The 27,499-nt window shown below is 43.9% G+C and overlaps 2 protein-coding genes across 5 annotated transcripts; one reads left to right on the top strand and one right to left on the bottom strand.

The window, feature by feature from the left end:
• LOC146756615 (uncharacterized) lies at nt 1–25,705 on the bottom strand. 2 transcript variants are annotated; one of them, XM_085523999.1, is made up of 16 exons: nt 25,385–25,705; nt 19,242–19,301; nt 19,073–19,173; nt 18,091–18,184; nt 14,150–14,264; nt 13,718–13,891; nt 13,500–13,606; nt 12,044–12,192; nt 6,776–6,809; nt 6,626–6,695; nt 5,327–5,387; nt 4,777–4,961; nt 3,851–3,998; nt 2,905–2,966; nt 2,063–2,165; nt 1–381 (listed from the first exon to the last, which is right to left on the bottom strand). In XM_085523999.1, exons 1-16 carry the CDS (start codon nt 25,495–25,497, stop codon nt 308–310), a joined length of 1,650 nt encoding a protein of 549 aa, XP_085380125.1. In that variant the 5' UTR covers nt 25,498–25,705; the 3' UTR covers nt 1–307. The 2 variants fall into 2 exon arrangements, 1 of the variants encoding a protein (XP_085380125.1); XR_014937238.1 differs by lacking the exons at nt 1–381; nt 6,626–6,695; nt 18,091–18,184; ... (1 more) ...; nt 19,242–19,301; nt 25,385–25,705 and adding an exon at nt 15,213–15,846.
• On the top strand, nt 18,620–23,559 carry LOC146756616 (SUN domain-containing protein 2-like). Of its 3 annotated transcripts, none has more exons than XR_014937258.1 (3): nt 18,620–18,735; nt 21,797–21,964; nt 22,696–23,559. XR_014937258.1 is itself a non-coding variant. In XM_085524147.1 (3 exons), exons 1-3 carry the CDS (start codon nt 21,893–21,895, stop codon nt 23,458–23,460), a joined length of 267 nt encoding a protein of 88 aa, XP_085380273.1. In that variant the 5' UTR covers nt 21,631–21,892; the 3' UTR covers nt 23,461–23,559. The 3 variants fall into 3 exon arrangements, 1 of the variants encoding a protein (XP_085380273.1); XR_014937259.1 differs by lacking the exon at nt 18,620–18,735 and having other exon boundaries at nt 21,631–21,964; nt 22,696–23,258; nt 23,353–23,559; XM_085524147.1 differs by lacking the exon at nt 18,620–18,735 and having other exon boundaries at nt 21,631–21,964; nt 22,696–22,782; nt 23,353–23,559.
• Nucleotides 25,706–27,499: the final 1,794 nt, after the last annotated feature.

Raw genomic sequence — 27,499 nt, 5'->3', positions numbered from 1 at the left:
ACAAAAATATGCCTGAGAAGTTCATAAGTTTAAAAGCAGCAATAAACTGCTGTATTAAAACTGTGCTAGAAAATCAACTCCAAAGCCTGCAGCCAGGAGGCCAACGTAAGTAGTCTGACATAACTTTGTCCCAGTACTATCTCAACAGAGAACCTACGCTACAGGTATTTCAATGACCCTCAGATACAGGACATCGAGCAGCAGCAACATGGGGTAAATAAGCCTCACCAGGGGCGGGGCTCAACGCAAAGGCAAGCTCTCACGTAGTTCTCATCTGGCTCTCCCACAGACCGGGGAGATGCACATATCACAGAAATACCTCAGAATCCCAGGGAGAATCAGACTCTTCCTTTTTCTCTGTTCCTACTGCTGGCAGAGCACCTACAAAAAAATGGACAAAGAGAGACACTGAGAATTTACTGCACTCCACTTTTATACCCCATCAGTCAAACAAAGGATCTGAAAGATGAGTAACAGTACTACAGCAAAGGACAAACCAAGAAATGAGTTACACTCAACGGTAGCTTTACACCCAGTCACATCACAGTATTCTGTTTTCTCCTCTTCATTTCTTTTCCAGCAAAAGATGCATAAGAATGGTGGCTGACATGACAATGTCCCTCGTGTTGGGACAACGTTAAGGAAGAAACTCCAGCATGCTTCAGTCTCAGCATATGGACACCCTGAGTCATCTTCCCTCTTGCCTACACCTCCATCATCTGGCACTTACTATCACATTCCACTCTACAGGACATACCACAAAAGCACGATACAAAACAACCTCACACTAAGAGGAAGCTGCCAACACACACGGCTCCTTGCTTAGTGCTATCAAGGGATACCTCACCTGACCATGATTCATAATCCTGCAACTTCTGACCAGTACATACATAAGAAACTGACATTTAGGAATGAAACAGAAGCTCACAGCTCCAATACAGTCCAGAACACTGCAAGCATTTTAAATCTTATCACTTCAAAGTCTAGTATCTTCTGACCACCAAACTCCCATCTAGAGCAGACCACAGTCAGTTCTCTCTTCTAAGCTACTCCATTATGTAAAACAAACTCAGCATTGACTCACACAGAAACGCAAGGAAAATTTACAGGAATGAGCCAGACAGGAGCAATGGCGTCCACTCTGGAAAACCATAACTGCTGATTACAGCCTGAGTGCTGACTATTCATGCTTTTCCAAAATAAACTCTTTGCACATAAAATGCACTAAGAGAAAAGTGAATGCACCGTGAGTGCTGCTTCCACACCTTCTGAGCAGCAACTGACCAATAGCTACACGAGCTCTGAAAACATCTACAGCAACAAGATATCCTCTGGAGACGGACATACTATCTTCTGCTCTGAGACCCTGGGGTGAGTACCTAAGCACCCACCTCTCTCTGAGGTCATGCTCTCAAGCATACAAACGAGTAGCACAGGAGAGATCTCCTACATTTTACAACTGAACAAGGTGAGGCACTGGAAGAGTCTTCTCTGACTTTGAATCAGGTCAGCTCTTGGCTGAAGCCCTGAAAAACCACAGCTTTTCAATCTGATAGTACCCATTAGAAAGGGAATCAATAGTGTCACACACAAGGCACACTAGACTACCTACTTGTTTTGTGCAGATCAAGGAGAACACAGCAACAAAATTAATAAAGAAACTTGCATCATACATAATCATTAGGAACCCAGCACCACCATTTGTGACCTCTAGGAAAGAACGAAAAGCAACAAAAGCTGCAGACCTTCTCTACCACAGCAGGCTAGGGTTCACAGCTAAATCTTAAACCAGATACACCTCCCACCACTTTAAGCAACCACCTAAAGCAAAGAAAAACACCCGAACAAACACATATCCAAAAAGTATACATAATGAACGCAAGAACCGCCTGGACTAATCAAGCAGGCCAGCAAGTTCAGTGTTCACTGCTGTTAATTAACATCAGCCAAGCACTTCATTGCTACAGCACATACTCACTGAACAACAGGACTAACAAGGAAAACAAAAGAAAAAGTTCACTTGTCTATAAACACAGACAAATCCAATCTATGAGATAGTTACCCTTGTTGTGCTCCCCTGAAACACTCTGCAAGCGTACTCCATGTTCAGCTGCAGGTGGGAGAAACACAGGAGGAGATGCTTTCCTCGGACCTTCAGAACACGGCTGTACAATACAGTACATACGCGTAAGAATTTGTACAAAACAATTTTTTTAAAATAAAATCTAACAAAGGCTTTTGCATTTTAAATAAAAGGGCAAAAAAATCCTCACAATTCATCTAAACTATTCCATAATGTTGATTAAGGCTGGCAAATCACAGAGCCACACAAGAAATTAACACAGGAAATCAAGATGTTGATTGTGAACAAGAAGCTGCAGCTCTGTGTTGATTGAACATTGGCATCAAATTTGCACCTGGCATTCAAATATCAGCCTACATTGCTGGGGCACATGTCCCACAATGTTGAGTGAGTGCATCACTACGTTGCAAAAGCAAGATTTGATTTGCTTAAAGGCCAAAATGGCAAAGCTGATAGCGATTAAGCTATCTAGAAAGTCTTGTATTTTTAAGAAAGGAGTGGGGAATTAGTTTTTTTCCCAACAACAAAGACTAGAGGGGAAGTAGTTATTCTGTTTCACTACTGTGCTAGAAAATCAACTCAAAAGCCTGCAACCAAAGGGCCGATACAAGAAGCTTAACCTAACTTTGTCCCAGTACTATCTCCACACAGAACCTACACTACAAGTATTTCGTTGACCCTCAGATACAGGACATAGAGCAGCAGCAATATGGGGTAAATAAGCCTCACCAGGGGCAGGGCTCAACGCAAAGGCAAGCTCTCACGTAGTTCTCATCTGGCTCTCCCACAGTCCGGGGAGATGCACATTTCACAGAAAGTACCTCAGAATCCCAAGGAGAATCAGACTCTTCCTTTTTCTCTGCTCCTACTGTGGGTTGGGCTTCTACAAAAAAAAAGGAGAAATACAGACACTGAGAAATATACTGCACTACACTTTTATACCCCATCAGTCAAATAAAGGATCTGAAAGACGAGCAGTAATTCTACAGCAAAGAACAAACCAAACAGTGAGTCCCACTCAAGGGTAACTTTACATCCAGTCACATCACAGTATTCTCTTCACTCCTCTTCATCTGTTTTCCAGCAGAAGATGCCCAAGCAGGACAGCTGACATGGCTACATTCACCATGTTTGGACAATGTTCTGTGCAGCATCTGACCAATAGCTACACATGCTCCGAAGAAGTCTACTGCAACAAGCAGTGCTCTGGAGTCAGACAATGGAAATAGTATCTTCTGTTTTCACACCCTGGGGTCTATGCCAAATTACCCAACTCTCTCTGAGCTGGTCATGCTCTCAAGCCCACAAAGGTTTAGCAAAGGAGAGATCTCCTACATTCTACAACTGAACAAGTTGAGGTACTGGAAGAGTCTTCTCTGAGTTTGACTCAGGTCTGCTTTTGGCTGAAGCCCTGAAAAACCACAGCTTTTCAATCAGATAGTAGCATCGGAAAGGGAAACAATATTGTCACACAGAAGATAGATTAGATTAGCTTCTTGTTTTGTTCAGACGGCATCAAGGAGAACACAGCAACAAAATTAATAAAGAAACTTGCATCATACGTAATCATTAGGAATCCAGCACCACCATTTGTGACCGTTAGGTAAGAACGAAAAAAAACAAAAGCTGCAGACCTTCTCTACCACAGCAGGCTAGGGTTCACAGGTAACAGGAAAGTTTATCATCTTTGAGGATAATCATCATTTTACTTTATTTACTGAACATTAATACTTATAGAGGAGCAATCAGGATCATATTTAAACTCACTTCTCGCATAAGCTGTGTCTTCTGAAACTTTACGGACTTGATGTTTATTACTAGAAACAGAATGTTTCACATCCCCCAAAACTGTCGTTTGCAGCTTCCTTCTAGTATCTTCCTTCTCCTGTTCTTCTTTCCATTTAGGTGACTCCTTCTAAAACAGATTGACCAAAACAGCTGAAAAGCACAGAAATCAATATCTACTTCACCACCCATTAACAACTTGGAAAACGGTTTTCTTGGGTAAGACTTAAATGAAGCAATATGCAACATGGTTTCTAAAGGCCTACAATTTTTAGTGGGAATCTGCACAATTAAACTGCAGTGCCTCATGTTGTAAACCTCATCTCTGGCTATGCAAAACCTCTGAGAAGCACTTCCTTGTGTCAATCTAAATGCAGTTTCATTGATATTATTCAGAAAGTCTTCTTTCTGCCTACATATCTCACAATTTCACTAGTTTCCTGCCCTCAATTTCATTCAAAACTTCCTTTTGTTTCTTCATTTCCAGTCATTACCTCATGAATTCTACTAAATGGCTACAACTTCTAATGGATATTATCCATTCCCTCAGTTTTACATAACAGAAAGTGCACAGATTCCAGAAAGAATGAAGTTTCCTGTCTTTCTCCTTCCAAAACTCTCCAATCTCATAATAAAAATATTGAAAATAATGTCTGAGTTTGGCTATAAACAAGATGTTTTCAGTATCAAAATACAATGATTGAATACAGATACGTGATTGAGTATTAACAGGAAAATAGTTTACTGTCGCTTACCTGTATTACCCTTAACAAACTCTTCCAATTGAATCATCCCTGTACACTTACTTTTGTGCTTGAGGGAAATGCTGCCCATAGATTTTCCTCATATCTATTTAGGCCCAGGTTTTCACTTTCTTGTTTTAGTGTTTCATGGAATTTATTATGTACCTCTTTGCACTGCCCTTCTTCCTCTTCCACCAATTCATCTTCCTCAAGGTTGCCTGAATCTGAGACATCTTGTTTCAACAACTCTCCACATTCTCCTCTGCTCAGATTTGCACCTGTTGGTTTTTTTTGTTTGAGGCTTTTCTTCTGTGACTTAGGAATTTCAATTCTAGAACTATCACCACCACCTTAAAGCATGAGAAAGGGAAAGAGGAATATGAATCAAATGGGTTATATAAATAGCAGCAGGCATTTTACCCATTAAAAACACAGGAAAGTAGTCATCTGGGACTGTATGGAAAAGAAGCCAGGTAAGGGCAGGATGGGAGAAGGACACATCAGACACAAAGGCTTAGGAGGGGACTCAGTATGGTCATTTCCATTATCTTACTTATTTTATTCTGACATGACCATCTGTTCTGTTCTTATAACACTACTTTCCTCAATTACTACAGCCAAGTGAAAACAACAACAACAAAAACCGAAATGAAATTACTTAGTAAGTTTACTTTTGTATGTCATTGTATTATGAAGTACTTTCCAAATAACTTACCATTATTTCTGAACTTTTGGGGAACATTCATTAACGATGTCAAGTTTGGCTTCTGTGGCTTCTGCAAATAAAAACACATTTTAAAAGAATTATTTGATCTGTTTTTGTTTGCTTTTTTGTTTTAAAGCAAATCCTTTACTTACATCAAATCATGAACAGTAAATACAACCAGGCTGTCCCCTTTTGAAAGGACTCAGATACTTGCTAGATCCTTCAACTTTAATTACACAAACATTCCTCTCCTCTTGTGTACAAGTCAGTGACTATTCAAAACTATCTGTAAATGCGTAACAATTCTAAAAAGGTATTTTAATCCATTGGTAAAATACAACTACACTCGCGATTACTTACTTGTAAGTATGCACAACTCAAGTATCAATTAAAGTTCCTGAAGCTTGAAGAATAAATTAGTTAATATAACTCCACTTAGTGAAATATCTGTAAATTTCAAAATAATGCTAGAAATTTGAATCACTTCCCCTAAAATCAATGTAAGAAAATAGAAAAAATTTTAAAGTACACATGCTTACATCTCCAGCATTACAGAGTGTGCTGAACTAACAAACTAAAGTTCCTAATCACTGCAGAATCCCAGTGCAACAGACTAAATACTCCAGACGCCATTGAAAAAACTGGTAATCCTTTGGAACATTCATAAAAACAGCAGGATAAGCACATGGAGCTTATAAAGAGAAAAGTCCAAATATTCAAAAAATGAAGATAGTCATGCAGTGTGAGATTATATACAAGCACGGAATGTCATCCCACAGAAGGAAAAAAGAAAGAAAAAATAATTATTTGAGCAACTCAAGTATCGAACACTTGAGGAACCTAGTGAGGAAGGAAAGAGAACCAGGTGATGAACAATTTCACTAGATTTTGATAAATAAATGTTCTTTTTCATTATCGTGTTCTTTTTCATTAATCATCCTATCATGTAAATTAGGGGAAACAATTGTGAAGTTTGAAAGAGAACAGGTTATTTATTAACTTATCAATTCCTAGGGTTGGCAAATCTCACTCAATGAACAACTAATACAATGTGGTAGTTTATCTTAATATCTACTCTTTTGCCTCAAACCACAAATCTACTGCATGTTCTGCCAAAGCAACAATTTTTAGGAAAAACTTACAGCAGAAGAAAGGTTGGCAGATGAGAGACTCTTCTTAAGGAGGAAAAAAAAAAACAAAAAAAAAAAAACAAAGAATTGGCTGGAAAAAGAGTTTCCTTCTATCTCATAGGAAATTGCCTTCAAATCACTTATTTTACACAACTATTTTCCCATAAAGGCACCATACCTTGGCTGTAAAATCCAGTTCTTCTTCCTCAGAATTATTCCAGGTGCCATTACTGCCCTCTTTTTCAGAACTTCAAAAACAACGAAAAGTAAGTACTGGTCCTCTCAAATAATTCCTCAAATAAGCATTTGGTATTTTTATAAGACTCACCTTGTTGAGTATCCTTCGAAAAAGTCATCCATTGCTGTTCAAATATAAATCGACATGTTGAGATTAGATTTTGCATACTAAAAATTAACCAATACAGACATTTAACATGAAAACAGCTCATAAGAGTACAGAAGCTGAAGTGGCCAATTCAATAAGAACAGCATGAAGGAAAGTATTTACAAAACAAATGCTTTTTCAAATTATACTGAAAAACAAATCAGACATATCTACAATATCTACCATTTTTTGCTGCCGTACCTTGCTATGGATTATAAATAAATATAAAGTATATTTATAAATACAAAGAAAATCAAAAAGCATACTCAGGAGCTATAGGTTATCCCTAGCTAGAAGAATCACCAGCATTTCTCTACAGTGAATCAAAAAATGATATACTTGAGACAAAAGGAGCATTAGCAGGGCATGCTATACTACACCCCCAAGTTTTTATCAGTTCAGTGAAGGTAGTAACTCACACCTAAGACTATAGGATAGGTCAGGTCAAAAGGGATCTCTGGAAGTCTCTCAACCAACTACTTAAAGCCAGCTCAGCTTTGAGGTCAGGAAAAGTTGGTCAGGGTTTTATTCAGTCTAGTCTTGAACACCTCCAAGAGAAGGTTCACAACTTCTCTATTTTGCCATCCTTATCATGGCAACACTTTTCATCTCCAGCTAGAAACCATCTTGCTTCCATTTATACCTCTTGCCATCTTCGCTTCCTGTCAAGTATCACAGGGAAGCATCTGGCTTTGTCTTCTCATCTGCATTGGACGCTGCAGTTAGGGCCCTTCAAAGCTGCCTCTTCTTCAGGCTGAGTAAGTCCACTTTCTCAGCCCTCTCTCACAGGGCAAATACTCCTTCACAAATATGATGGCTCCCTAGAGAATTAGCTTGCTATTGATCGATCGACCTCTCACGTAGAAGGAACTCAAAATTACAGCCAAGGCACAGTCAAGTGAGTGCTAAACAGGGGCTGACAATCGCTTCTCTCAGTCTCCTGGCTTTGCTACTCTTAGCACAGTGCAAGCTGCAGCCCTTAGCTGCCAGAGCACCCTGCTGCCTCATGCTCAGCTTGCCTTCTGACAGGTCTGTGTCCTTTCTCAGCAGAGCTGCTCCCCTGCCGTGCAGTCCCATCATGTTTTGTAGGAAGGGGCTTTTTCACCCCAAATGGGTCTTGGTATTTGCCCCCGATGGATTTCTTAAGATGCCTGCCAGTCTATTGCCCTGGCTCATTGAAGTCCCTCTGAATGCCAGCTCTGTGCTGAAGCATATCCAACAATCGCTCTTACTTCAGATCATTAGCAACCCTGATGAGAGCGCCCTGCAGTAAATCCTTCAGGTCACCGTTCTAATGAAAACTGCAGTCTAGGAACACAATTTTTGAAGCGCTAACACCTCTTAACAACTAAAACATAATAGAAGGACTTTCTGATTCCCAGCACAGAAGGGAAAACAGACATATCTGATCTCCACATAGAAATCATAATTCCTGAAGTTTCTGAATTGTTAAATATTATAACAAAAAGAAGGGTTACTACTAACAACCTACAAATGAGTGTACAAATTTTGCCTTTCCTAAACACAGTATGCGAGAATATTCCCTGATCTGAACACAGCTTTCTGAGATGCAGTACAGTATAAATGTTCAAAGAAATCTCATGGAGAAAAAAGCTAGAGGCTGAAACTTCCCATCTGAGGGCATCTTAAATGGTTCAAATGCTAACAATCTGATTTTTGATGTTTTCCACTACAGAAAACACAGAATATTCTTAAATGCTAATGGAATCCTGCTGTATGTAAAGCTAAATAACTAACTCAGTACTATGACTCTATCTGCTAACTTTCCACGCAGAACAGAAAATTGCTGCTGTGTGGAACAGTTAAACTCTGGACGAACGACTTCAGTTACATCTTCAATGAGTACCACTAGAAGTAAGGAAAACAGCTCATTAAATTACCTACACTTTTGCTTTCAACATATAAATACTGCCAATGATCCTGCTATCCTTTAGAAGGCGAGACAGGAATTTGATGAGATAGCTTTCAGCTAGACCAAAACCACAGCCATGATGCACTGACACAGAAATGAGATCTAGTCTCCAGGGACCCGTTTCCACTTTAACTGAAGCCTATATCACCATTTCTGAGCAAGAGGAGAACAGATTACAAAACAAACAACCCCAAAACCAACACTATCACAAGTGATAAAAGCAAATGCTGAATTCAGTAATAAGGGACTCATGCAAAACATGCAAAGAAACAAAAGCTGCCCCAAATCCACTCTAACTCATAGATCTTAAATCATCAAGATACAGATCTGCAAGATAATAAGCACCTATGATGAATAAGTATTTGTGTATCACAAGACATGTGTGGTATTTAAAATACTGCTGTGCAGAATGAATACCTTCACTCGATTCTCCTGTTCTCAGAGTCTGCTCAGGGCACCATTGCATTTCTATATCCATTAAGGGAAAGGCATGGAAAGGACAGACAACAATGACATCAGAATAAATGCGGAATCTCACAAGTTTGGAAAATACAAAAAGCACACACACAAAGCTACAGCACTGGGAGAATGCGCTGTGACTATGACATGCATTTGTGTGCATGTGTACATCTGTGTGTCAAAAGAGAAACTGTGGAACACTACCTTGACATCAAATTCTTTCACAATAAATCTGTTACTTTTCTCTGGAGCAGAAGATTGTCCTACTTACATGGATTTTATCACATACACATGCAGTGCTGTGGAAAAACAGCTACTATCAGAAACATACACTTAAGAGAAAGTTTAAAAGAATCATAGGATGGCTTGGGTTGAAAAGAACCTCAAGATGATTTCTCATCCCTTCTGGCTTTTCTCTGTTTCCTTAAGAGGGAATACAGGAAAAGTTTTATCTGACCTCAGGAGATAAAAATCACACAGAAGTGATAATTTACTTTTGTAAAGAGTTTTACAATGCTGAGACAATTCCTCTAATCATAGAAACACTAAGGTTGGAAAAGATTATCAAGTCCAATTGCAAATGACTCAGGGAAACGCTGAACAATACACTAGTATGTGCTGCAGTGGCCAAACATACTGTCACTGCAAACATACTAGAAACAGAAATAGCACAACTACTGTTTTCCTCAAAAAGAAATCGTTACTTAAAATCTAAGAGATCGGTCATTCAATATGTTCTGGAAGCCAATCTGTACGTGATTAATAAAAGGGTTCATGTTCTGACATCCAAATAATCATGAGCAAACTTGTTGAAAAATGCTGACCTGTTCAACATTCTTCAGAATCTCCTCTTCTAATTAGAAAGTACAAAAGTAGCAGAAAGGATAAGGTCAAAATTTTAGATAGCAGAAAAATAAAACAGAAGAGCAAAAGACAATAAAAGAATTCCAAAGTGGGTATTTCTCTGGTCTCTCTCTCAACATCCCGGCTTCTCTAAAGGACACTTTTAAGACTGTTACTGTGGCATATTAAAAGGACTCTCATGATTCAGGGTGTGGATGCAATCAGAGACTGCAGAATTAATTCCAATATTGTTTCTACTACGCTACTGAACTTTCTCTCTGCTCCCTCCTACTCCTCATGCTGGTGTCATCTTTAAGAGACTGAGCACAGGGAGAATCACAGAATGGTTTGAGTTGGAACAGACCTTTAATATCATCTAAATCCAACTCCCTGCTATAGGCAGGGACACCTCCCTCTAGACCAGGTTGCTCAAAGCCCCATGCACCTTTGGCTTTGAATGCTTGCAGGGAGGGAGCATTTACAACCTCTCTGGGCAACCTGTTCCAGTGTCTCATCCCCCTCACAGTAAAGAATTTCTTCCTGATATCTAGTCTAAATGTACCCTCTACTTGGAAGAAGAAACCCTCAAATCACATATTTTAAATTAACCCAGGCCTGTTAGTCCTTACAATGGGGTACCAGAGCAACTATCTATGTGCATGGAAGGTAGCAACTGAGTGGATTTGGATAAAAAAAAGTATTTCAATGATTAAACCAACTGTATCGAGCCCCACTGAAAAACAAGCAAACAAAACTTCAAAACCAAGCTACGAAGAAACTTTTTCAACCACTCTCTAGTTCAAAGTAACTGCTCCTAAGTCAAAGGCAACATCACTTGGGTCTAAAATCTATACTTCCATCTGGGATAAGTCCAGGAAGAAAAAATATGCCATGTATTCTTTGATCATATTTCTCAGTCTTTATAATAAAAAAGTAATGACTTGTGTTTGAACAGTCTGCTGCCCATCTGACACATGATTCTCACAAAACCCTTAAAAATAAGGAACAAATAAAACCTCGTACGTTGGGGCTTGAAACGTAAACTGCAAGGCAATCTCATTCATACTAAAATAGCAACTTTCTAAGATTCATTTAGGGCAATTTGAGCTTATAAACGCTGCCTGGATTTTACAAATTCATTGAAGGAATGTATTTCTTTTATTTACAAGGCAATGAGAAAATGTAACAGTTTTTCTGGATCACAAAGTCTTTCTCAGTTGTTTTTTTTTTTTTTCTTTTTTAAATAAAAGTAATTGAAAAAAACATTATTTGATTATAAATCAAACCATGTCCAAAAAGATACGGTATATACAAACAATGTACTGTTGTTGCTTATGAAGTTATTTTTCCAAGACAATTTTTGTTACGTCTCCACAACACAAACAAAAGCAATTGTAATTGAAGGTGAGAAATTATGTCTCCCAAAAAAGGAGCTTTATGCAGGTGAAACTATTAAAATTAAAACAAAGTGACAGAAATCCAGTGGTAATCAACAAAAGATGCATCTTCTTGCAATTCATCTGCTGCTTCGCTGCTACAGAAGATAAAACTACTATTTGGGATGAAACTACAGCTTTTGCAATTGGATTTTCTGAACAACAATCTAAATGAGCATCTCTAAGAAAAATTGCACACCCATAAAACAAGGCTACTTTAACCTATTTTGTTTCTTCTCTTCCCTCCTCCCCCTTGCTAAAGGGACAATTTAAATAAATGGGCAACTTGATGTGCTGAAAGTGACAACTGTATGAGCAGATGGATGTAGTGCACACAAATCACAACTGTCCCCACAGCCTGTGGAGATGCAGTGTAAACTAGCAGCAAGCAAACACATTCATAACACTTCTTATTACAGTCCACCTGATGCTTCCACTGAAGTCCACACTGAGCACGGTGAATTTAAAAGATGCAAACCGACCTAAGGAAGGGGCCACCACGATTCTGCCCATTAGCTCTACCACAGTTAAGTATCCTACCTCCTCTGCTCGAAGCAGCTGCACCCAACGTAAAGCCAGCAGCTCTTGCCTGGTGAGGAGTCACTGGCACAGGGATGCCTCCTTTAGCACCTGCAGAAGCTTCCCCTGCGTTCTCATGGTCTGCATATTCTGCCAGTGTTTTACTAAGACTACGGAGAGCAAAAAAGGAAATGCATTTGGGAAAAATAATCCCATAGCTACATAAACACTTAATGGGATAATAAGAGCCTTATACTATCCATCCTAAACATAACCATAGCCAAAACAATTTTCATATTCAGTAAGTGTAACATACTCTACTTTTTGCAAACCGTAACATACTCAAATATAATGGACACATCTATTTTATAGATGCACATCCAGATCTATGAAGTTATTTACTTCTGCTCGGTACCCTCTGCAGTCCAGTTTTTACAAATACAACCACTCTTATGAATGAACACCCATGGGTAAAATACTTATGTGTAGGAGGAGTTAAACTGCTTAGTAATTTAACAAAAGAAATAACAGCTAGATCTCCTCTGAAACAAAACAGGTGGTTCCTGGTCAGTGGAACAGAAGACAGTAATAACAAGGGTTCTGTTTTGAGAAGAATTTACAAACATTTCAGTTTTTCAAGTTGAACTTCTGCGTCTGTGGGCTACAGACACATTTTAATAGTGTATAGCAGGCAGACATCAGCTTAGAAACAAACACTTGAAATCTTACAGAGAATTTTGAGCAGAAGCCCTTTTCTCAACTTTCAAATTAACACCAGACACATGAACAGTATATGTGAGAAGATGTCAATGAACACATCTTCAAAATAGCACCGTTAAACTTGGTGCTGTTACCAAAAAGGTTCAAACTCAACACTGATAACTAAAAACCTAGCAATAAATTTAAAAGTTTATCTAGCATTTCCATGAAGAATAGCATAGTCCTCAGCTGTCCATCCATTAACGTCTTTATGGAAAATTTCAGCACCATAGCGAAGAAGTATTTCTACCAACTTAAGCTCCCCACTGGCTGCTGCAGTCATAAGTGGGGTTCTACAGCATCCAAAATACAAGACAAACCATACAATTTAGTCAGACATTGTAATTATTTTAATTCCCATTTGCTCAATCTCAAAGAAAATCACTTTATGAACAGAAAAAAAAGCTTCCATATTAACAACACTTGCATACAAACTTGGCATCAATTTGAAAAACTCTCTCTGGCATAACAGCAATGTTGCTGGCACAATAGCAATTTTCCTGCCACAGCGGCTACCAGAAACAATGTTTTCTTGCAGTTCTCAATGCAGAAAACATGCAATAATGCATGCCACCTGCCAAGCTGAGACCTGCTTTCGCCAGTCACTCAACGAGCTCTTTCTCTGTGTCTTTCTACTTCAATGCTCATTCCCATCCCTCCCATCAGTCCAGCCTGAAGACAACTAAGGTGACCTGCAGAGTTTAGACCATCTCCTCACCTTTCACACGGATCTCGAGTGTGAACATCAGCTCCTTTTTTAAGAAGGAGCTCTACCATTTCTTTGTGATTTTCAGAGATAGCAAGAGTAAGAGGAGTACATCCGTCCTGAAAGAACAGAAATAATTCAAGTTAAAAATCAAAAGAAACAAACAAAAAATCTACAATAAAAATATCAATGCAACTTTTTGAACTTCTCTATTGAATCTCGAAATGTACCTTATTCTGAGCATTGATACGGGCACTGTGCTCAATTAACATCCCTGCTAGAAATGTGTTAGGAGTTACAGCAGCCAAGTGAAGGGCAGTGTTGCCACCAGCATCTGCCAGGTTCGGATCAGCACCATGCTCTAGCAGGATCACTGCACATCTTTCTTTCTGGCATTGTACTGCCTGGAAACAACACACACACACACACAAAAAAAAAAAAAGGTAAAATTCCCAGCAGTCATATTTCACTGTGTCACTACTACTACAACTTCCCATTCCTGGAATATAAAAGCATCTGCCAAGATTAGCTAGCACATGCCAAAGCCACACTGATTACAGCATGCATGCTTCTACACAGACTTACTTAAAGAATCTGGAAAGACATCATTTAATACATAATCAATAATTCCTACTTGCAGCAACATAGTATGTTCTACTTACCTTCATCAGTGGAGATCTGTTATCACTGTCAAAAAGATTTAGCTTACACTTGTTTTCTACTAGAAACGTAACGACATCCTCACGTCCATTTGCACAAGCAAGATGCAGTGGTGTCCTAAAAGTGAAACGTGTAAATTGAAACAGACAGCTAAATAAATATTTTCACTCTGTGGTACATGAACAGGGCAAATTGCATTTCTTTATCCCAATTACCTCCCAAAATAAACAAAATAAAATAAAAACAAGCTTATTCCATTACCAGCGTGCACCAAACCATGTCGCTTAGTACAACATCTACATGTTTCTTGAACACCTCCAGGGACGGTGACTTTACCACCAACCTGGGCAGCCCATTCCAGTGCACAACCACTCTCTGGAGAGGCTTATCCTAGCATCCAACGTGAACCTCCCCTGGTGCAAGCTGAGGCTGTTCCCTCTTGTCCTAACAGCTCCCATCACAGGCAGGCTGATGAGTACCCTCCATAAGACCAGCTTCCTCCAAGGCAGAGAAGATGAGGACGAAATAACAGGCAGAACGTCAAATAACTCATCATGCCTTGTCACAGACATGGAACAACTCGAGGGTGACTGTCCCCACTGAGAAATTCCCAAATAAGTATACAAGATCCTTCACCTCCGAATAGAAGCCTGACAATATTGATCTGAGCACTGTATTTATTATTTACTTAGCACAGTGTACCGCAAAGAGCTCGAATGAGTAATTTAACTGTAACAAACACAACTTTGTGCAGGAGCCCCTCCTCACCCAAAAGCAGCCGTTACCAAGCACTGGGGAATATGACAACCTAAAGGAACCACCATCAGCTTCGCAAGCAAGAAAGCCTTCATGAAGCCAGCAGCCTTATCGCTGCCCTTTCTCACCAGCCCCCAACAGAGCTCTCAGCTCGGAGGAATGCCGAGCAGCCCTACGAGGGAGCCAGGCCGGGAGGGCACATCGGAGCGGCCTCTACCGGCCGTCCCAGCCACGCGCGGCCCCCGTTAACAGCAGCCCTCTGTGCCCAGGTCATGCAGCGGGGATCCCGGCCCGGCCCGCCGCCCTTACCGCTGCACCTTGTCGCGCTCGTCGATGTCGTGCTTCTTCAGTCCTTGCTGCACCAGGGCCAGGTCTCCGGCGGCGGCCCCCCGGTGCAGCTTGGTCAGCTCCTTCCGGCGGATCTCGTACGCACCGGCGGAGCACGCCGAGGCGGCGCTGCCGGGCGGCGGATCCCGTTTTTTCTTCTTTACGAAGCTGAGTATCTTCTTCATGTCGTCTTAAAACTCTGCCGGGCCGAGCCCCGAGCAGGACGCGGAAACACGGCGCACGCTCAGGGAAGCCGCGGCCCAACCCACAGGCTGCAGGGCAGCCTCAGGCTCCCAGCCGGAGCCGGGAGCCCCACGTATGCGTTATACGTGCGATATTAAGCGATGCTAAGCGATATGAAGCGATAGTAAGCGATATCAAGAGGATACACACCCGCGGAGAGCAGGAGTGTGCGCGTCTGTAGGCTCGGCTGCCTCAGAAAGCGGTTGGCAACGGTGTGTCCTGGGGCCGTTGCCTTTGGAATAGTCACGGGGATAACCGTCTGCAGGGTTATTTCTTGCCCTACTTGTGGGTATTATTTAATAGGGATCTCAAAGCACGCGTTTTTAACCTGTTACTAAACCAGTTGTCAGCTTTCTGTCTTCAGTTTTCCCATCTTCCCCTCCCCCCCTCCACCTTTGTTCATACTGTTTATTAAATCTTTAATATGGGTGATTTTGAATAATATTTTTAATTCATTCCTGTTAAAAACAAATAGTTCCATTTAATTTTTATTTTTCTTCAGAAATTGGTATTTCCTGTCACGGTTCCTCATATTCTCAGTGTGTTCTCTTTGATAATCTGGAGCTTTCTCTAAGAACCATTGAGCAATTGCTATTCCTGTTGCTGTCTGCATGAGGTGATTCCTCTTCTCTTACCCAGTACTAGATCCACGTAGCACAGTAAGATTTTCAAGTAAAGGCTTAAGTGTGGCTTAAGTGTTGCGTAAGCATTGGCATTTGGGTTAGTCTGCTAAAGACTCACCTTTCCTTTGACATAACAATACGGCTGGATAATTTAGCTCACAATCCTTGCAGCTCTGAGGTACAAAATGGCAGTCTGAAGCTCTCTTTCTGCAGTCTTTATTTTTCCCCTATTAAATCACTGTGTGTATTTTGCTTATTGAAGAGTAACAATGGCAGTAAAGGCTTGTGTGCTGCGTGTTGTCTGGTCATAGAATCTTTTAATCATAGAATGGAATGGCCTGGATTGAAAAGGCCCACAATGACCATCTAGTTTCAACCCCCCTGGATATAGCCACATCCAGCCTGGCCTTGAATGTCACCAGGGATGGGGCATCCTCAACCCCCTTGGGCAACCTGTTTCAGTGAGTTACCACCCTCTGTGTGAAAAACTTCCTCCTAATATCTAACCTAAACCTCCCCTGCCTTAGTTTCAAACCATTCCCCTTGTCCTATCAGTATCCACAGGTGATTTACTACACCTGATTTGCAGCTGATGTGTTTACAAGCTGGGAAATCTGGCTGGGCAGATAGCATGTTTCTGCATTGCTTGCTCCAGGGCTTTGAAGAGAACTGGGCAGTTGCAGGTAGAGACTATAGCAGCTCCAGCTCTGTCTAGGTTGGAGAGCTGGAGCTGAGGTGGTGCTTTTGATGTTACACTCTTGCTTCCCTATGCAGCCAATGTGTATGCTTAAATACAGTTTTGCTTGTTCCTGGTCCAGTCTGAAGCTCTCACACTGTATCTCATGCACATGGTCTGTTAATCCTCAGCTGGATTAACAGCTAGTTTCTATTGATAATGCTGAAAGAATTCCTTTTGGCTTACTCTAAATGAAAAAGATGCAGCTATGCTTCCCATTTTAACAATGAAAATTAAGAATAGGTTTCAAGATTGAAAAAAAAAATATATCATTTATTTGCTTTCTTTATGACTCCATTTTCAGTTGACATAAATACATGACTTGCAGATTTTCAAATGGAATATATGGAGTTGCAACTAAAAGTTTGATCATGTCTCTCTACCAGACCTCTACAAGTCTCATTTTACCAGAGAGAAATATCCTCCTTCTTGCTTGTGTCACCGCTTCTGGCAGTAAATACATTTGTGAGTGACTGTTTTTCAAGGCTGAAGCACAGGAAGAGTAAAATTTCATCAAAACTGTGATCAAAACCTGGAGTTCTCACTGAGAATGGCAATCACTGCCATTAAAGCAGCCTCATGTGGTTGTTTCACAGAAACAAGATCACATATCCCACTAGTTTTGTGGGTTTTTTGGTCTCTTTTTTACATGCTTTAATAATAAAGACTAAAAATTAAGTTTTGTTATTTTGTATATGCAGTGTTTCTTCCTGAAGTTCACACCTTATTGCCACTCTTGCCAGTATCAGTACAGCACAGGGCCTGCAGTCACCTCCCTACCTCCCCAGACCAAATCCATGAATCATTTGCTTCTCATAGGCCTCAGATGAAAATACTATTTTATAACAACTCTAACCACGTTAAGGACAGTGAGACACTTTAATGCAGTGCTGTGCAGTTCTACAAACTTGGCAAATACCTCTAATGCAGGAGGAATGTCTAACGTGCAGCCTGAGGTCTTCGATACCACAACTAAAGCAGATCTAAACCTGAAAATACTTACACCAGCATGTTAGTGTAAACCCTTACCTTCTCTAGTGTTAACTATGGCTTGCCATAGCATCGTGGCAAGTCTCAAAACCACAAACGTGGGGAAATAACAAATGGCAGGATTTTCAGAGTAGCCTATGGTCAGCACAGCTTGGGAATTCAGCTCTCCTAGGCCCTCCAGGAAAATGTCATCATGCATTTTCCTCACAGAATTACTTAACTAGTCTCAGGAGCTTGCAAAACCCACAGAGGTTTTTAACTAGCTTACTGAAGCAAAGGCTTGAAGGTTGTCCTGAGGGGCTTCATTCGTTTTGCTTTGTTGCTGAGCTGTGGTTTCCAGTCTGTCACTTCCAGCCTTGAGCCTGAAAGAGAGACAGGCCTTGCTGTGGACATTCACAAGAGCACAACTTCTGAAAGAGCAGTCTTTATGGAGGGAAACTGACAACTTCTACTTTCAAAAACTCACGTTACTTCATTGCATTCCCTTCTATTAGAATTCAAAAAATAGCTTTTTGAAAGGAACATGCACACAATTCTCCCAGCATGGAAAAAGCAACTTCTTGATTGGCAGCCCTCCTAATTACAGGTTAGTAAAACAAGACAACCAACTTTCATATCACTGAATCTACCCTGCTGAAACGATGCTCAGTGTGCTACAGCAACCTGAGCTCATGCCCCCACTGTAACCTTAAGCTGCTCATAGGAGCAGACACGGAATGCAGCAGCCCCATTCCTTCCCAGTCACTGTCATAGCTGAGTGCACGCTGAAGCATCCTGAGCTACAGAAATGTCCCAGAGAAGGAATCAGCTCTCCACTCTGGGTTGTTACAGCAAAGACCTGAGCACCACTCTCTGGGAACTACGTGGAAACTTAGGACGGACATGGAGAAACCTCAGAGTCCAGAGCTTTGATGTGAGTATATGGCTTGTGTTGTCGTGTAATTTGGTGCCTGTTTACATTAAACATCCCCAATATGGCTGCAGTCTTTCATGTGGCACAAGCTTAGCAAAAGGGCCAATTCACAGTTGGGCATTGAAGGCAGGAGCTTGGGCTCCTCCTAGAATCAGGGATGGGGAGAATTCAGAAATACCCATTGCTCATCCACTGTTAGGTTCATGTCAGCTTCAGTGCAGAAACCTGCAGGGGGAGCAAAGTGTTTCTGTGTATCCACTAGAAGGCTGTTTCTAACACACTGCTTTGCCCATCCAGCTTGTGAAAAGCACCCAGGCCTGCTAGCAGCATTATGTACCTTGAACAGCTGGCCTAGAGCTTAAGTATTTCAAGGTCTCATTGTTCAGAAGCATAAGGCAGAGGCAGCAGCAGAGGGAGGTGGGTCCAGAGGTGACAAGCCTAGAAGTAAGCAAGCCAAGAAGTAAGCAAGCCAACAGGGGTCCCTGCACATCCTTCAGAGAAAGTACCTCAGAGTACTGGGGAGATTCAGTCTTCCTCTTGCTCTGCTCCTGCTGCGGGCAGGGCACCTATGAAGAATGGACAAAGTGAGACACATTCAGTCTCTTGCAGTGAGTTTTCCTAAGTCTGTTAAGCCCTGTCATCAAAGCTTTGCCATGCTCTCTGTGGGGAAGTGCAGCTGCAAGCTTTGTTAAAAATTGGTGTTATCTAGCTTTACAACGTGAGTTTTCCAGTTATCATGTTCTGTGTTTTTTTTCAAGATTGTAATAGGGCCCTCTGTCAAAAGAAGCCCAACTCTATGCAGAGAGATGTGCATAATCAGGCAGAGCTTTCTAAAGAACAGCACCTGTTGCAGAACGGCGGGAGAAAAGCAAACGATCACACCTGTCATTGACATATGATCAGCTAATCTCGTTTATTCCTTGGCTGCGTGTACATTTATAATACGGATAATTAGCTCATACATATTGCAAAAGTGGAGCTCATCATTGGTTCCCAATTACATACCATCCCCAAGTATCTTTGCAGCTTCTTGTTATCATCCTGAAAGCTACTCCCTTGCTGAGTTCACAAAACCATGGCTAGTTTCTCACCATCCCAGGGCATCCTGTTGTTCTCACTGTCCTTGCAGGTGTTATGGCTGCTTAATTAACTGCACCGTGTTTACGACCCTTCTCAGCTAACTCGCTGTAAAAAACACTCTCTACATTTCCCCCGTTTTCTTTTAGGCTGAAAAGGCTCAGTTTACCGACCGACTAACCATATTTAACAAGCAATTCAGTTCATTTGTTCAATTAGTTCTCATGTAGTTTTATCCTGCTCCGTAGCTGCTGCTCTGTGAACTCCTTATCTTGATCCATGGCTGCTGCTCCATAAATTCTTCTTGTATTACAACAATTTCAAGATACTGCCTATAGAATAACAACACTACTTATATTAATAACATAACTATGATAACTCAATCAAGGCCTTAATTGACAATACTCTGAAAGTGAAAAAAGAGACAAGTCAAATACAACATAACAACATTACTGTTAAACCCACTAAAAAAAACAAATATGTTTGTACTGCAACCTAAGTTTCTGCAACCTGAAAATAAATCTGTGAGGGTCCCATTGTGTTAATCTGTAACTGATTTGGAAAGTCTTCAATTTTCATATACTCTGATACATTGATTTTTTAATGACCACTAAAATTTGTGCAATAAATGCTTTTAAGATGCTCATAACCATGCTCTACTGACTGAGTTATCCGGGCTAATAATTGATTAATGATCGCGCAATTTAATGGAATAGCATATCAAATAGAACCAATTTTAGAGGAAAAATGTACTAGAGTATCACTAGGGGCATTATTACTTACTGACCCTTGAGAAACAGCAAGCCATGTTGGTGTTGGATGTAACAGGTAGTGCCAGCAGGGCGTCCCCTGCTTCAAGGTGCACATTTCCTCTCTCACCCATCACAGATTCTCTCCTGCATTCAGGGTCTGAAGTATTTCTTCCAGTTGTACACCATATCTGCGTGGCCAGTACGTGATACAGAGCCCAAGTGGAACACCTGCTTAAAAAACAGAATAAACTATCAAATTTAGTTCTATTAGCGTGCACTTTTGTCTAAAATGATCACAGAGGCTGCCTGCAGTGAGTGGGGAAAAAGGCATCATTAGTCTCAGGCAATGTGATGGGGTTACTTCCTGCTAGCAAACATTTCCAGGCTGATTAAGAGAGGTGCTGGGAAGATATCCAGGGCCTACTGACGCGAGAACAAAGAGGGACAGCAAACTTGCATTTCAGTTGCCTTTGCCCGCCTGCCTAGGAAAAGAGCCCTCATGCAGCGACTCGGCACGGACTCAGATGTGAACGATCCAAATCGTTTATTACAAGTTCTCACATCCCTTATATACCTTCACAAGTTGTTATTTTCTAACTTTCCCATCCGCCCTTACAACTTTCCCAAACATCTTACATGTCAACAAAGCATTCTACAAAACACTTTTCAACTGTCCATGCAGGCACATAACCAATCAGAGCTGTGAGACTCTTCTTCTCCTTGCAGAGGTGTCCTTGGTTCCCATGCTGTTTATCTTGCTCCACAGCTGCTGCTCTGAACAGCTTTTCTTGTATTCCCACACCCATCCTCCCCATTCCTCCCTCCATCCTACCCCCCATCCTTCTCCCAGTCTTTCCTACCCCCAACCCTTCCCTCCCATTCTCCCTCCCCCACATCCTCACCCCATTCTGGCTGCACATCCATTTCCTTTGGCCCAGCTGCTCTGCTCAGCCCACACTCTTCCCCACATCACTGACACCAGTGTTGGGAGGGTGCTGGGCTGACAGATGCTGGGGAGGGCTGCCCCGCCGGCTCTGGGCAAGCAGAGAAAGGCGGCTGACTCCAGAGCTGTTGTCCAAACCTTTGCATATTCCCCTCCTGTCCCTTGAGTAGCGTTCCATTACGGGGAGCACGGCAGCCCACACAGAAGACAAATTCTGTGCTCCTTGCCCAGCATCCAGCTCTGGCGACTCTTTGCCTCACCGCTGATGGATGCATCTCTCTCATTTCAGCCTGATATTTCTGTTGGCAACTGCTGGGCTTTCCAAGGTTCGCAGGGCCACGCCGTCATCTAGCTGCTGGAGAACATCTGGCCCACGGCTTTCACCATGTGGCATGTCTCCAAGGCGGTGTCTCCCTCTGGGGATGTCAGCAGTGCCCCCAGAGACTTTGCCATCTTGGTAAGTCTCTGCCTGCTGCTGCTTCTGGAGGCCCCCGAGGAAAAAGCTTTGCCATAGAGCCCCATAAGAGCCCATTGAACCCCTATAGAGCCCCAGAGATAACCAACAGAACACAATAACCGCAACATAAGACCCCATAGACCCCCACACACACCCCCACAGACACCCCGAAGAGCCCTATAGAGCCCCACAGACACCCCATAGAGCCCCATAATGCTCCGTAAAACCCCATAGAGCTGCACAAGAAGCTCATAGAGAACCAAAGAGCCTCATGGTGCCCGACAGACACCCAACAGGGCCCCATAAGGGCCCTACAGACACCCAACAGAGCCCCATAACTGCCGCATAGAGCCCTGTAAGACCCCATAGAGCCACACAAGAGCTCATAGAGCACCATAGAGCCACACGGTAGACACTCAACAGAGCCCCATACGACCCCATACAGTTGGGAGCTCCCAAATTTCAGTGGTGGGCTGCTGCAGAGCACGGCATCCTGCCTGAGGGCACCGAATCCCTCGGCTGGTTCCATGTCTCCAAAGGCCTCTGCTGCTCTTTGTGGCCGAGCAGCTGGGAGCAATTGCTCCACGTGCCCTGACTCAGGTTCGCCCTCCGTTGTGCTCCAATCCTACCAGAGCACAGGGAGGGTTGGAAGGGCTCCCACCTTTGGCCTCAGTGTGTTCTTTATGGCACGGCCTGCCTAAGTGTGACCGCCATCATCTCTTGTCTTTGAGGGAGTGGATGAGGACGAAATGGAAACTCTCCTGGGATCATTTGTTTACGATGTGGACGGAGAGATCGCCCAGGCATTCCATGTTCAGGTATGGCAAGTGCAAGTGGGGAGGCTGGGCTGCCTGCACGGCATGGGAAGAAAGAGCTTTCCTGCCCACCCTCTGCTCTCCAACATGGCCGACTCCCGTGGGGTCCCTTTTGCAAGCCTTTGGAAGCACTTGTGCCATGGCGCTTCCCATGCCCATAACAAAGCCTCTCCTCTGCTACTGCTTCACTTGTATACTAAGGCCTTGAAATAACTACAAACTGCTTCACTTGTATACTGAGACCTTGAAATAACAAAAAACTACTTCACTTATATACTGAAACCTTGAAAGAAAAGATTCTTCTCTTGTTCTAAAGGCACAAACAACATTTGATTCCCACACTGATAAGATGGGTGATAACAAGAGAGGGGTCTGCATGCTAAACAACTATTGAATATGGATCAGAATTCCAGGAAATCATTGACTGTGGGGCGAACAGTGGGAGCTGTGGGGCACTATGAGATCTATGGGATGCTTTGGTATGTATGGGGAGAACAGTGGGAACTATGGGGCACTATGGGGCACTGGTCCCCCTCCGGCCCATAACGAAGCCTTTCCTCTTTGCATTGGCAGGAGAAGCCCCTTCAGTCCTACAAAAGGATTAAAATGGATGTACGCAGCAACTGGGGGAACGCGGAATACACCTGCGTATACCAATTGGAAATCCACGGCAACCCCTAAAAACACCTAAAAACCCCTAAAAAACCCTAATAAACCCTAAAACCCCCTAAAAAACCTAAAAACCATTAAAAACCCTAATAAACCCTAAAAACCCCTAAACTCTGATGTCTACCAGAGGGTTTTATTTAGGGATTGATCATTCAATGAAGAGATGTCGATAACTTTCTGCCCGACTCGAGGCTGGTTGGGGGGAGGGAGGAGCTGCGGGGATGAGTTGGGTGGGTGTTTGGGGGGGAGACTGGGGTGGGGGCCGGGGCTAAGCCGCAGGACAAGCAGGCCAACTTGGCCAAGTTCCCCAGGGCACAGCACATGCTGGATGAGGCAGAGGAACGTGCTGACATGGCTGAGTCCCAGGGTAACAAGCTGCAGGCACGGAGCCGTGACATCATCATCAAGGTGGGTTCCTACCCCACATCCCTGCCCTCCATCTCCTTTCCCAATAGAAAGGACTCAGTGAGGAACGAAAGCTGCAGATGCTCTGCCTTCCAGCCCCAACCTCTGATCTCACAACCCCTTTGGATCTCTCAACTCTCCTGCTTTCAGCCAATAAGAATTGTTGAGCGGCAGCAGCTGCATTTGTGGGACAGGGCTTAGTGTGGGTGGTGCTGTGGGGTTGGTGTGGGAGCCACGGGAGATGGAGGGTGGCCAAGAGTGTGAGTTGGCCACTCAGGCCATCCCACAGTGCCGTGAACCTTGATCCATGGTGACTGAACATCATCGTAACTGGCTGTGGGGCACAGTTGGTTGCTACAGGACAGTATGTTCCCCTATGCACTTCTATGGGTCCCTGCAGGTACATGTGTGAGTGTGTCAGTATAGCTCCCATATGAGTCTGTATTTGTTCCCTTTGGCTCCCCGTGGGTCTCTATTGCTCCCTGTTGTTCTTATGTGGCTCTATGACTCTCTATGATGTTCTTTTGGTTCTCTATGGGTCCTGTGGGTTCCTGTCCCTGACAGACGGTGGGAGGGACCGGGTGATAAGAAGGGCAGAAACAGCCCCATTTCTGTCCCTGGCCGTGTTGTGTAGAGCCCCATGGGGAACCTTAGAGGCCATAGCTTGTAGGCAAACAGAAGCTTATGGTGCATAGCTTACGGGGCTAAGCTGTGGGGGTTATGGGACAGAGCATCAAGGGCAGTGGTGGTTCTATCGGACACAGCCAAAAAAAGGGGGCTTAGAGGCCTTAACAGCCCTGTAGAGCCTAAAGTCCTTGAAGCTTAAGGGTAGGCCTGGAGCCGAGGTACTAAAGGGCTGGACTGGAAGCACTGAGGTTTTGAGGGCCTGATGCACAGAGGGAGGCCAAAAAAGAGACCACGAGTCCATGAGCATTCATGGCACAAAGGAAGGTTTAGAGCTGTAATGGAGAACACACCTGGAGGCACAGATGCCTGTAAGCTGTCCTAGGGGCATAGGGGGAGGCCTAAAGGCTTAGAGGTTGCCCAGGAGGCTTAGAGGCCTTAAGGTAAAACAGCCTGGAGGGAGGCCCAGAGCCTGGCCAAGAGGCCTTGCAGCTTAGTAGTCTTGAGGCCAAGGTGAGGCGTGGAGGCCAAGCAAGAGAAAGCCTCTGTGGGTAGGAAGCTCTTGTGAGCTGTGGTGTGGGTACCTGCCTCTAAATAGGGCCGTGTGAAGGGAAGGGCAGGGTGTGTGATGCAGGAGAGAGGAAAGGACACTGCAGAAGTGGCACAACACTGTAGCAGTGGAACGGTAAACTGAAGAAACTGCTCTTGACCAGAAGCTTGTGGTTGGCTGTGCTCAGATCCTCCTCCAAAGAGATGCTCTTCATGCATTTCTTGTCTCCTTTCTGTCAGAAGCTGATGGAAGCAGCCTTCCAGCAAATGGCAGCCTTGCAGAAAGCCAGGGGAGGAGCACAGAGCCAACAAAAGATGAGAATTTGCCACCAGGGAACGGTGGGCCGGTCCCCGTTACCTGAAGTAATAGACGTCGCTTTTCCCGGCGCTCAGCCCCGATTTCCGTATCACTTCTTCCTTCTTCCACCCGGGCGGTAACGCCGGGCAATCCACCCGCCCTTGTTTCTCCATCCCCGGTACCGGAACCGAAAAGAGCCGAAAAAAGCCGAAAAAAGCCGAAGTTCGGCTGGTGTTCGGAGCCGGTTCGGCTGCCGGAGGAGCCTGCTGAAGGGCCTTCCGGTTTACTTCCGGGTTGGTCTGGCCACTTCCGTTCCGGTTCGGCTCTCTTCGGAAGTATTCGGAAGCGCTCGGGTTGTTCTGAAGCGACTTCCGGTTAACTTCCGGGTTGCTCCGAGATCCACTTCGTCTCCATTCGGAAACGCTCGGGTCTTTTCGGAGCGAGTTCCGGTTTACTTCCGGGTTCCTTCGATTTCACCTTCGGAATTCTTCGGAACCGCTGGGGTCGGGTTCGGAACCGCTCCCAGCGACTTCCGGTTGACTTCCGGGTTGCTACAGGTGGCTTCCGGTCGGGTTCGGAGCTGTTCGGAACCTTTCGGAAACGCTCGGGTCTATTTCGGGATCGCTACGAGCGATTTCCGGGTTTTTCGCGCTTCGGTTCCGTTCGGAAGCGCTCGGGTCAACTTCGGAAACATTCAGAAACTTTCGGGTCCAGTTCGGAGCCGTTCGGAGCCGTTTGGGGTCGCTACGAGCGACTTCTGGGTTTCTTCAGGCTTTGGAACCATTCGGATCCTTTCGGAAGCTCTCGGGTTCACTTCGGAGGAGCTCGGAAACGCTCGGAGCCCTTCGGGTCCACTTCGGAGCCATTCGGGATCGCTACGAGCAATTTCCGTGTCTCTTCGAGCTTCGGACCCTTTCGGAACCATTCGGAACCGTTCGGAAGCGCTCCGGTCGACTTTGGAGACGCTCGGAAACACTCGGGTCCAGTTCGGAGCCATTCGGGATCGCTACGAGCGACTTCCTTGTTCCTTCACGCTTCGGAACCGTTCGGAACCTTTCGGAAGCGCTCGGATCGACTTCAGAACCACTCGGGTGCACTCGGAAGCGCTCGGAGCCGCTCGGGTCAAGTTCGGAGCCGCTCCGCTCGACTTCCGGGTTTCTTCGGGCTTCGGAAACCTTCGGATGCGTTCGGAAGCGTTCGGAACCCGGAAGTCCCTTTATGCCTCTCTAAACCCGGAAGTCTCTTCTAGCCCGTCCAACTCTATGGCCCTGGAGGACCGTCTCAATACAATCAATGCGTTGCCATCTGTTTAATGAGTTACAAGCGTTAATTAATGAGCTTTAATTAATCCCGGAGCAACATCCGGGTCTTTTCTAGATCCGTACTGAAGAGGCGAGCCAAGATGGCGGCCGGGAGAGACCGGAAGTAGCGATTGAGGCGCTGGGTTTGGAGTTCCTATAGGTGCCAAATAGTGAGCCATTAAAATGAATGGAGGCTCTGAGCTGCCAAACAGGGAGCCATAGGAATGAATGGAGGCCCATAGGTGCCAAATAGGGAGCTATTAGGGTGAATGGTGGGCCAGATAGCTGCCAAATAGTGAGCCATATGAATGAATGGAGCCCCATAGGAATGAACGGAGGCCCATAGTTGCCAAATAGGGATCCATTCGAATGAATGGAGGGCCAGGGATGCCAAATTGTTAACCCATAGAGCCCCATAGAGACCCCATAAACCCCATAGAGACCCCAAAGCACCCCATAGAGCCCTATAGACCCCCATAGGACCCCATAGAGCCCCATAGACCCCATAAGGCTCCATAGAGCTCCATAGAACCCCATAGAGCCCCACAGACCACCATAGAACGCCATAGAGCCCCATAGACACCCCATAAACCCCCACAGACCCCCATAGGACCCCATAGAGCCCCATATAGACCCCATAGAGACCCATAGAGCCCCATAGACCCCCATATACCCCCATAGACCCCCATAGACCCCATAGCTGCCAAATAGTGACCCATAGACCCCTATAGACCCCCCATAGAGCCCCATAGACCCCCATAGGACCCCATAGAGCCCCATAGACCCCCATAGACCCCATAAGGCTCCATAGAGCCCCATAGAACCCAATAGGACCCCATAGAACCCCATAGGACCCAATTGGATCCAATAGGAC

The sequence above is a fragment of the Coturnix japonica genome, chromosome 26 (assembly GCF_054131305.1).
Source record: "Coturnix japonica strain WE chromosome 26, WE-NBRP24, whole genome shotgun sequence".
NCBI classification, from domain to species: Eukaryota; Metazoa; Chordata; class Aves; order Galliformes; family Phasianidae; genus Coturnix; species Coturnix japonica.
Note: the sequence above shows the minus strand (reverse complement) of the source record. Positions and strands in the feature narration are given on the sequence as shown.